General features: G+C 40.1%; 1 protein-coding gene across 1 annotated transcript; it reads left to right on the forward strand.

Moving 5' to 3' along the window:
- Nucleotides 1–9,322: 9,322 nt before the first annotated feature.
- LOC112503024 (DNA topoisomerase 1-like) lies at nucleotides 9,323–9,709 on the forward strand. The gene has a single exon (XM_025107079.1). It carries the CDS (start codon nucleotides 9,323–9,325, stop codon nucleotides 9,707–9,709), a length of 387 nt encoding a protein of 128 aa, XP_024962847.1.
- Nucleotides 9,710–11,711: the final 2,002 nt, after the last annotated feature.

Below are 11,711 nucleotides of genomic sequence, written 5' to 3' on the forward strand. Positions count from 1 at the left end.
ATCATTTTAATATTATTTTTCTCAAACGCCTGTTCCCCTCCTCCACCTATAAATACTCATCTTCCCCAAACCACTTCTTCTTTACGCTTCCTAAACCTGCAAAAAGCTTAAAAGGAACTAAACGCAAAACCTCCAACCTTAAACTGCAATGGCATCTTCCGCCTTACACGAATCAAACAACAACGACAGCCATGTGCAATCAACCGATGCTGATAGTCGTGCACTGGTGTTCCTCCCCATAAAGCCAAACAACCACGCGATTGACCTGCGAACCAACATGTTTGAACACAGGTTTGCTATCATGATAGAGTTTTTCCATAACTGTGTTCTCCAACCGGCATTGACTTTAACCGACAATGGCGTACCTCTCAAGTACGTCCAACAGTACTGGCAGACCTGTGAGTTTATCCCCGACAGCCGTGGAATCATGGGGGATATCGACGCCCCAAACGACAGGGTCTGCTCCATCAAGATCTCACGAGCAAAGGTCTCAAGAGTCCTTTGCATTCCTACACACCAAGAACTTGGCATTGACCACTACGCTGAGCCACCCACGAGCTCCGACATCCTCCGTTTCATCCGAATACTATATTACAATCGTGACCTATGCAATGCCTCTGATTTCAAGAGGCAATTCTTGCCTCCAATGTGGAATATGTTCTTTTCCATATTGAACAGAGCCCTGACCTGCAAACTGGGATCGATGGATTAGGGCAACATCAATATAATGATTATCATGTACGGCCTCTTCTTCAACCTACCGCTGGACTACGCTTTTCTCATCTACAACGAGATCCATACAGCGGTAATCAAGAAGTGCAAGCTCAAGGCCATAGGAAAGCCATTGATATCCGTGCTCTTCCCATGGTTCCTCGCTCTCTTCATCAAAGACGCAATGAGGAGACATCGATCTACCGACCGATGAACCATTCACTCCACAGTTCATAATGAATGGTCATCGCCCAACGATCTCCAAGGAAGGATACACCACAGAGAGGACAGTCTCTCGAGCCATGATCAGCGTCATACCAGAGACGTCTGAGATAAGGCAGAAGTACAAACACTCTCTGCTGTCCCGTGAACAAGGGCAGCTACCCCAGAGCACATAGATGATGATGATGACTTCACCATCCGGTATCTACGACCAACAACTACCACCAAAGGAGTCTCCCTCAGGGATTCTGCATCCCAGGGGGAGCAAAGTGAAGAAGAGTCCGCCCCATCAAAGAACCACGACCCTAAGTCGAAAGGCAAAGGTGTTGTTGAAGAAGGAACCTAAAGGTACTTTTCAAAAACCCTCAACCCTTATTTGAAGACTCTACCTCTCAGGTAGTGGTCACTTCACTTTATCAGCTTCAAATTATGTCTACTACCTGCGATCGACTGGAGTGGGTCCCTAAAAACCCTGTCTCCAGCGCTCCTACCGACCAGCAGATGGCTCAGCTAAAGGAGTCACTCGACCAGACTAGAATAAAAAATCCTCTTCGTACCTCTAATGGTGGTGAGTTTGATTTCCTTTCAGAAGCTAAAAGCCTCGAGGCGTTAAGGGCTGAAGAAGAGCTAGAGTTTCAAAAGAAGCAGACTGAAGACAGCCTAAAGCTGGCCAAGTCACTAGCTAAAATGATTCTCCCAAAGAAAAAGTTGAAAAAAAGGTGAACATTGTCCAAGCACAAACTAAACTACTTTCTCTTGCTGAAGCTGAGCACGAGAAAAAACTGAAGTTAGCTGAGCGAGACAAGCGCTGGAGCGAAGCAAAGCTGAAGAAGAAAATTAGTTCTCACCCGATCAAGAGCGTCAGCATCAGCGGACGATCCAAAGACGATGGAACTCTTGTCTCAATGCTCATCACCAGGGACAATCTCGACGCCATCACCGAGTACCCTTCCTACCTTAGCCACTATGGATACAGCGAATGGCTGGGTTGCCTTCAAGCCATTCAGCGATCCAAGTCTAGACATAAGCCGATTATCGAAGACATCATCAACGATCTCATCAAAAGGATGTCCACGTATGTCGCAGTCCCTGACAGGCCATCTCTGAAGAAAGGTGGAAGGAAGAAAAGACCCTCTAGTCCTAATGATAGACCATCCCTGAGGAACGAACATGAAACAAGGTTTTCCTTAGATGAAGTCATGAAGGAATACGATACTCTATGCCATAGAAGGGTCACTATATACGCAACTCTATATACGCAACTCTATGTACTTCAAACCTGAGTTAGGAGTTATATTCCTTGACTATGAAGGTGAAGTAAGATTTCAGAGAATGTCTGAGCTACATCTATGCCCAATGGGACATCTGATTTATCTAATGTTCTGGGTAGATGATAGCTTGCAAGGAAAAGTTGTGGACCGAAAGATACAAAGAGAATTCCTACGTCGAAAGAAGCTTGGAGAAAATGTACCTGGCTACATTGATCTGAACATCCTAGACTAGTTTATCTTTCTTTGTAATATTGTCCACATTTTCTTTTGTAATCTACTTACTATGTCCACTTTCAATGATTAATCTTATAGTCGATAAGTTTTAGACATGTACTGAACATCTTGTAATATTTCCAATGAATATAATATAAGTGTTTCTTGTACTTCACTGAAAAAGATCCCTGAAAAAAGTAATATGGACACAAGTCTATGAGTTCCAGTGTTATTTTTCACATTCACTGACAATTTATAAGTCAGTGAATAAGCTTTCAGTTTCAGTTTCTATTCTTGTAACTTTTCTTAAATGTAACATAAGAAAATTCTTCAAATAAAGACTGACTCACTGAAAAAGATCCCAAAATAGTTAAAAGGGACATGTACTTTATATGTTACTTTTCCTTACTATTATTTGATAAGACAACTTTTTTTATGTTGTCTTATTATCATCAAATAGGGTGAGATTGTTGATCCTCTCTCATTTGATTAGATGATAATCCCTTGTGCCCTATGCGAAGTATTTATGTTTCTGTTTTTCAGTTCCATTGATCATCACTGACTTTGTTCAGTAATCACTGAAGAACTTGTATTGTAAATCCAATCAGCAACAGCGATACTTCAAGAAGACAACACTCACACCAATAAACCTTCAGTGAAAGTCGAAGACTGAAACTGAAGATTAGAGACAGGCAAGTACGTGATCTGAAGCGGTATTTAGTGATTACAACCTTGTCTACATATGTGTGAAGACTGCCTAAGCCTCAGCGAATGCTGAAGAGACCTTTAGGTTATTCCAGCATTTAGCGATCAAAAGAAGCTTGTCGAGCACGATTGTTGTTGTCTTGTCCTTATACACACAAAGAACAAACTCATACCCTTTCTAAACATTACTACGGTATGGAGTCGATTAGTTGACTCTATCACCCACCAACTTTATGAAAGGATGTCTGCTCATTAATAGGCTTTTGTACTATTCACTGTAGCAAAGGACAAACCTCTCCCTTAAGGCTTGACACACGTTCTAACCCTACCATGTTGCATTAAATGTGCATTTAATGCAACGGGTATAAATAGATGTGTTTTATCTCCATGCAGAGATACTCTTACTCAAAACCTTACTTTGAGCTTTCTTATGCTTTAGTAAAAGAACACACATCTAAGAACAAATATGCTCGTTTTCAAGAGCAAGTTAGAATCCCTTTCATTGTATTCTAAACAAGTTCTCTCCCAGATAGAACTTACTTTCCTCTATTTCTTTAACAGCAAATCTTTTCTTATTTGCTAAGATTAAGTGTGTAAACATTAGATTGTTTAGGTAGGTTTTCTTACCTTATCTTTCCGCAAACAATCTTGTAAAATCTGTATTGATCTTCTCTTGTCAATATATATTTTAAATTTGAAACTATTGTGTTTGTATTCATCCCCCCCTTCTACAAACTGTTATACACATTTTGTAGACCCTAACGGGACCAACAACCTAGCGTAACAGAATTAAAGCTGGCGATGAGTCATCTCCAGCTATCTCTAAGTGGTGTGTTCAATCAGGATTCTTCACATATCTTCTTGACTGGAGTATATCTTGATTGAACTGTGATACTTGATGATTCTTCTAGTTGTTGTAAACCAGAGAGGTTATGGAATTGCTAGTTCATCGACCTGATGAACTTCTTCACAAGTAGATGATTTTCAGGTTAAGTGCTTCAGGTCTTCATAGCACCTCTAGACCTTTCATTGCGTCTATGGTTTGTCTTCAGCATTTAGAATCTTCTCAGCTTTGTCTTCCATCGGGTCTCCAAACTTCCATACTTATACATTTTTTATTACTTTTACAAATAGCAATTATGGGGTCTAACAATCTCCCCCTAATTAATGAAAAATAAAAATAGCTATCTATGAACGATAAACAAATAGCTATCTATGTACACAAAGTTAAGCTAGTAGAAACATCACTTTTATCAAAAGTTTTTATTTACTAAAATGGATTGTTTCATACAGTATGGAAGTAAAAGTAAGGGAAGAAAAATTACATCTCATTCATGGTCTCAATTGAAGATTCTCCAAAAATGCATCATCAGTCTTCTGTATCTTATGACTATGGAGATCCCACGAATTACCTCTTGTCCCTCTATTCTTGGCACATAGTCTCTGCCCAGTCTCTCTTGGATGACTTTTTGAAACCATGCAAGCGAAGAATTAGAAAACTGGATGTTCTCTCATGCTGGACAACGTGAAGCATCCTTCAGCAATCCACCCAACGCTGAAGCTCCAGAAGCTGATGATGATCCACTTATCATTCCAGTTGCAGCTAATAACCAATACGAGTCTTCTTCAGAGATTGTTGCAGTGCCCATTAGTTGCATTCCTTCTTCTACTTCAAACACTGATCAATCAGTGAATGAAATGCCCTCACATCTGAACCTTTATCAGTCGCTGAATCTGAGGCTCCTTTAGCAATTATCCCTATTGCTGAAGAATTTGCAGCTGAAGCCTCATCTTCTGTTCCTGAACATCTATGCTCAGATAACAATCCTCTACCAGCTTAGCGATGGAGAAAAGACCATCTTATTCATCAAATTCTTGGTGATCCAGATGCAGGTATTCAGACTCATCGAGGTCTAAGTAATATATGTCTCTTTGTCAACTTCCTTTCTTTAGTTGAACCCAAGAAAATCAATGATGCTATCTCAGACCCTAGTTGGGTCATTGTCATGCAAGAGGAGCTCATTGAGTTTGATAGGAACAAAGTCTGGTTCCTTATTCCACATCCATCTAACAGAACTGTGATAGACACTAAATGGGTTTATCACAACAAGTTAGGTGAAGAAGGCATGGTAACCCGTAACAAGGCTCGTCTTATTGCTCAAGGTTATAGATAAAAAAAAGGAATCGATTATGACGAAACCTTCGCACCAGTGGATAGACTCGAAGATATTCGACTCTTCCTATCCTTTGCTCCCCATAGAGACTCCAAAAGTCTACCAAATGGATGTAAAGAGTGTTTTCCTAAATGGAAAACTCCAAGAGGAAGTTTATGTTGAACAACCTCCAGGTTTTCTTGACCTTAAGTATCCAAACCATGTCTATTGTTTTGATGAAGCTCTTTACAGGTTAAAACAGGCTCCCCGTGCCTTGTATGATACCCTCTCCTTGTTTCTCATCTCTGAGAAATTCGTCCGTAGAAAGATTGACCAGACCTTATTTCTTAGGAAAGTTAAAGGTCATATCATTCTACTCCAAATATATGTCGATGATATTATTTTTGGTTCCACTAATCCCTCTTTATATTCGGTTTGCTGAAGAAAGAATACCAGATGAGTATGATGGGAGAACTAACCTTCTTTTTAGGTCTCCAGATTAAGCAATCAGATAAAGGTATCTTTTTCAGTTAGAGTAAGTATGTCCGTGATATGCTGAAAAAGTTTGATCTCTCTAGCAGCTCATCTATGAAAACTCCTATGGCTCCTTCTCTTTCTCTCAACAAGGATACAAATGGAAAGCATGTAAACGTAACTGTTTATAGAGGAATGATAGGCTCTCAGCTGTATCTTACAGCTAGTCGACCAGATATCATGTATTCTACTTGTTTATGTGCACGATATTAGTCTGAACCTAAGGAATCCCATCTGATTGCTGTAAAACGCATTTTCAGATACCTGAAGGGAACTCCTAACATGGGTCTCTGGTATCCTAAGGGTTCAGGTTTTGACCTAATAGGTTACTCGGAGAGTGATTTTTGTAGGTTGCAAAATTGATAGGAAAAGCACCACTGGAGGCTGTCAACTTTTAGGTGGAAAGTTGGTGAGTTGGACAAGTAAGAAGCAAAACTCAGTGTCCACATCAACCGCTGAAGCTGAATATGTAGCTGCTGGTAGTTGCTCTGCCCAAATTCTTTGGATGAAAAACGAGCTGATGGACTACGATCTTCAGTTTTCAAAAGTTCCTATCTATTGTGATAGCACTAGTGCTATTGCAATTGCAAATAACCTTGTACTTCACTCCAAGACCAAATATATAGAGATCCGATTTCATTTTATCAGAGATCATGTTATGAATGGTGACATTGAACTTTACTTCGTTCCAATTGATTACCAGCTCGCTGACCTTTTCACCAAGCCTCTTGATGAGACAAGATTTAACATCTTGATCAACGAACTTGGAATGCTAAACGCTGAGGATTAATTCCCTTCAGCTATATGCATCAATTAGTAAGTGAAATGATTCAGTGCTCTCATTCTATCACTGAACTCTTGAGTAAATATATATCTTCTTTCTAAGGTATGTATACTCGCTCTTCTTCTTTAAAACTTAAAACTATCACTGAAGCCTTTCTTCTTCAGTGATCAAAACCTTTTAAAAGTTTGTTTCAATGATTCTTTCTGTCGCTGGACATTTTAAATAAATATATCTCTCTATTATAGTTATTTTTTCTTAAAATCAAAATGATCACTGAAACTCTCTTCTTTCAGTGATTCAAAAGTTTTTAAAAGAAAGTTTCAGTGTTTCTCTTATCACTGACTCTTTTATGGAAATATATCCCTATAAGATATTTTCATTTCTTAAAACAAAACCATCACTGAAGCTTTTCTTCTTCAGTGATCAAATGTTTTAAAAGTTCCTTTTATTCAGTGATTCTCTTATCACTGAATGTGACTATTGAATTTTCTTAAAACCTTTTCGTTTTAAAAGAAATAGATAATGAACCGTATTTATGACGACATTCTCTGTTATCAATACGATTTTGTTTTGAGACGCACGTAAAGTTCTGACACACGCAACTCCTCAACATACCATCCAATCGTGGATGAGAACGTGCTACTTTTTCATCATTGCACATCCTCAACAGTCGTATTTTCCTCTCTCCTCCAAACTATATATATGAGACTTCACCTCTCATCTTTCTTTACGCTTTTGAAATCTTTGACGAACCTCTATCAAAACAAATTTGCAAGCAAGAATCAAGAACTAAGAACTAAGAATGCTCGAAACCCTTCGATCTTTTCTCCTAAATCTCTAAGGTCGATACTCTTTCTTTTATATTTTGATCTGTTCTTTTTCTTCTTCTTCTATGAAACTGTTGTTTGTTTATTTAAGAACTTGTTCTCTTAAAATACACACATTAAGATTATTAACACCTTCTCTTACTTGGTTATAATCTAAAGTTTCAAAACACCTGTTCTTCTTGAAAACCCTAATATTTTCTTTATGGATTTTTCAAAAGAAGTTTTATTGTTCTAAAACTTAAAAGCTCACATCCTAATCTTGGACTACTAACAAAACTGTTATTTCTTATTTCCTACCAATAACTATAAATGGTTGCCCTAAACGTGAACTTCTCCATCGAAGATGTGTCCTTCAAGGCAAACAATCATGTGGCCTTTGTTGGATATCCCTACGAACAAATCCTACTATGAGGAAGCCACTACCTTCCTCAAGAATTCTCCTCTCTCCTACGCTCTCATCCATGAACCTGTCATGGTTAAGGAAGCCCTTCAGCAATTCTGGCTGACTGCTGAATGCGTTCAAGACACGGACGGGCACGGTCAACAGGTGGAGAAAATCTCCTTCACCTTCAACCGCATGACCGTCATCTTTGGCTTTACAATGCTAAGGCACGCTCATCGTTTTCCCAAGGGTCCCTTTGTCAGTGATCCTTCAACTGAAATCATCATCGCCTACCTCGATGATATTGGCTATGCATGGCCAACGAAGAAAGACTTCAGCGAACCCCTCAATCTGCTTTTTGAAGATCGAGAAGAACCGCATGTCTGCGGTGTGGCAATACTTGTTCTCCCACTTCATTCAGTGCATGGGAGGCAAGACTCGAGGAAAAGATCAAGCCTCCAGGGTCGCGCTCACATCGACGTTTCTGTTATACGCCAGCGCCCAATCAACTACATGGCTGTGATCTTTGAGGACCTGGCGCTGAAGCTGAACATGCGCCAGAGGGAGAAGGTAGTACCATACACCAGGTTTTTCTCAATGATGTTCGCCAAGATCTTCGGTGACAAGTACTCTAAGGAAGGTAACCTTCCTATCTGCAAGCTTAGATCCAGGACTCTGGATCACAAGCTGAGAAATGAAGACATTGCACTTTCTGCTGTTGGGTAAACTGTTTCTTCATTTTCTCCATCTGCGACTGTACCCCTTCTTCTTCTTCTCAAGTGGTCAAGACTAAGGAAAACACCCCGAAGTCTATCCCAACCACCACCACCCTCTCTTCCAAACATCCTTCCTCCTCTCAACCCACTCTTGGTTCTCCATCAAGGGCCAAGAAGGCCAAAAAGGGGATACCCACGTCTTTGGCTGTGACCTCTCAAAAGGTCTCAGCTATTGAAACTCATATTACCCCCGAGGCACCTTCAGCTACCCTTCCCATCTCTTCAGTGATTTCTACAGTCACTGTCATACCTGTGGCTCCGATCCCAACCGCCGCAGTGACCCAAATCACTGATGGTGAGAATATCAGCATTGCCACTGCTGAACACTCACGTTCTTCAGTCTCAGCTATTTTCTTCTCTCAGCTATTTTCTGTCCTTTTCAAAATGGACGAAGTCCATAAGGGCATGCCTCTCAGGGATGAAGTCTCTGCTGACCTTTCAGCTGTCAAGGCTAAAGTTAGAGAGGTTAAGGAACAACTCTTTTCCGTGCAAGAAGTTATGCGCGCTAACGCTAAGGCCATTTTTGCTTTAAATAGCAAGGCCGATTAAGCAAATGCCCATCTCGCCAAGCACACGGCGCTGATGCAACAGATCCTGGAGATCCTCCAGCGACCAGTACCAACACCTGCCCCATCCTTCACCGTAGAAGATCCCCTCCAGCTAGATCAAACTCTAGAATGCACTCTTCTTCAAGCTTGAGCGCTGACAAAGCTTAAACAAATGGTGGAGATTCAGACATGAATTATGGACAACTTCTTTGAGTATCATGCTGATCTCAAAGAGAGGGAGAAAGAGTTGAAAGTTGTTGTTGCTGTTGAAACTGCTGTTATCCCAGTGACTCATACTGAAGTTGAAGATCCTAGAGCGACAGGTAATGAAGTTGAGGTTGCTGATGAAAATCTAACTTCCTGTGAAGCTCCTAAAGCTGAGGTCGTTGATGAAACAGTCAGAGCTATCACTGAAGCTCGTGATGAAGACCTTCCTATCACCTATGCAGCTGATGCTGGTAATATGAAAGATGATGATGAAGATGAAGACGGTGATTCTCCAAACCTTCCTGATGCTGGTAAGGACCTTGGTGACGATGACGATGAAGACGATGATGATGACGACTTTACCATACAATACTAGAGACCTGTCGATGCCACGAAAGGCATTTCTCTTAAGGATTCTGCATCCCAGGGGGAGAAAGGGGAGAAAGAGAAAGAGATCTCAGAAAAGAACCAGAGCACCAAGTCGAAAGACAAGGGTGTTGCTGAAGAAAGAAATCTCAAGGTACTTTTCCAACCTTTTGATCCCTTAAGTACTAAGTCCTCCAGTTTTACCACCATTACCTCTCTTTGTTAACTCTTCATCCCCTCTACTACCTACGATCAGCTAAAGGAATGGTACCTAAAAACCCAACCTCTAGCGTTCACACTGACCAACAGATATCTCAGCTAAAGGAGTCACTCGACCAAACTAGAGTAAAGACCCCTCTTCGTACCTTTAATTTGTGGCGAATTTGACTTCCTGTCTGAAGCTAAAGGACTCGAGGCACTCAAGGCCGAGGATGAACTCAGACTTCAAAGACAACATACTGAGGACAGCTTAAAGCTAGCCAATTCTCTTGTTGCTAAAGTTCTTCCAAAGAAGAAGTCTAAAAAGCTGGTGAATGTTGTCAAGGCCTAGGCTAAGCTACTTTCTATTGCAAAAGCTGAGCACGAGAAAGCGATGAAGATGGCCGACCGAGATAGAAAATGGAGCGAAAAACATCTACACAAGAGAATCAGTCCTCACCCTATTTCAAATGTCATCATCAGCGGACGGAGGAAAGACGGTGGAGTTTTGGTCTCAATGCTCATCACCAAAGACAATCTTGATGTTGTCATGGAGTACCCTTCCTACCTTGGTCAATATGGCTACAGTGAATGGCTGGAGATCCGCCAAGCCATTCAGCGCTCAAAGTCAAGGCACAAGCCAATTATTGAAGACATCATCAGTGAGCTGATCAAGAAGATGTCAAGATATGTCGTTGTACCTGACAAGTCATCAGTGGAGAAAGGTGGAAGAAGAAGATCTTCAAGTCCTGATGATGAACCAACCCTGAGGAATAAACATGAAACAAAGTTCTCTTTAGACGAAGTCCTGAAGGCTTCGAAGAATCCAAGCATCTCTATGTTGAACCTATCCTTGCTAAAGAAAGGTCCTTACATACCCAACACTACGCACCTCAATCCTGAGTTAGGATTTATTTTCCTTGACTATGAAGGCGAAACCATCTTTCAATGAGTGTATGAGTTACATCTTTGTCCAATGGAACATCTCGCATATATCAGATTTTGGCAGGATGATGATATATATGGTGAAATGGTGGACCGCAAGATCAGAAGGGAATTTCTACGTCGAAAGGAGCTCAAAGAAGAAGTACCTGACTACATCAACCTGAGCAACTTAGATTAGTTATAGAATTTTGTCTTGTAACTTTATCTTTCACTGTACGTCTTTTGTATCTATGTCTACTTTCAATGTACAACTTATATTTTGTAAGTCTATAAATGTACTGATGTGATGACTTAGATTTCAGACAACATCGGTTGAGGTAACTTTATGTGGTTATTTTATGAAATATGTGATGGCATGCATGTTATATAAATAAATGCATGAATTGTGTATATATGTGTGAAAAAATGTGATTATGTGCATACATGAGTAAGTGTTAAGATAAATGTGTGCACATAGGATGAATTGCATATTTGGTTGGGTGAACTGCATGTCCAGTTTATCAGTATTTTATTATGAAGGTAGGCAACCTTTATGGTGAAGTAAGGTGAGTTTTAAAATAATAAAACCCACCGCCCAAAAGAGTTTTATAATAATAAACCACTCACCACCTCTACTAAGACATATATAAAGAGGATAAAAGATAAGACCTTATCTTATCTTACTTTTTGAGAAATTTTAGAGAGAAAAAGTGTGTGAGTGTGACGGTGAAGATTGTTCTTAAGAAGAATATTTGCCTAAAAGCGATTTAAGGAACCTCTGTTCATTTGAAGAACTTATGTGTATTTGAACCTACAAATCTGTGCATATTAAGGTGAGTTTTTGATATTAAAACCTTTAAATGATGTTACTTGAAATATGTGGTTTGATG

This window comes from Cynara cardunculus, unplaced genomic scaffold (genome assembly GCF_001531365.2).
Source record: "Cynara cardunculus var. scolymus isolate 2C unplaced genomic scaffold, CcrdV1 Un_Scaffold_2393, whole genome shotgun sequence".
In the NCBI taxonomy this organism is placed as follows: Eukaryota; Viridiplantae; Streptophyta; class Magnoliopsida; order Asterales; family Asteraceae; genus Cynara; species Cynara cardunculus.

Bases quoted from the DNA above. Each gene is read 5' to 3' on its own strand.
- LOC112503024 (XM_025107079.1), top strand. From the start codon at position 9,323: ATGGACAACTTCTTTGAGTATCATGCTGATCTCAAAGAGAGGGAGAAA.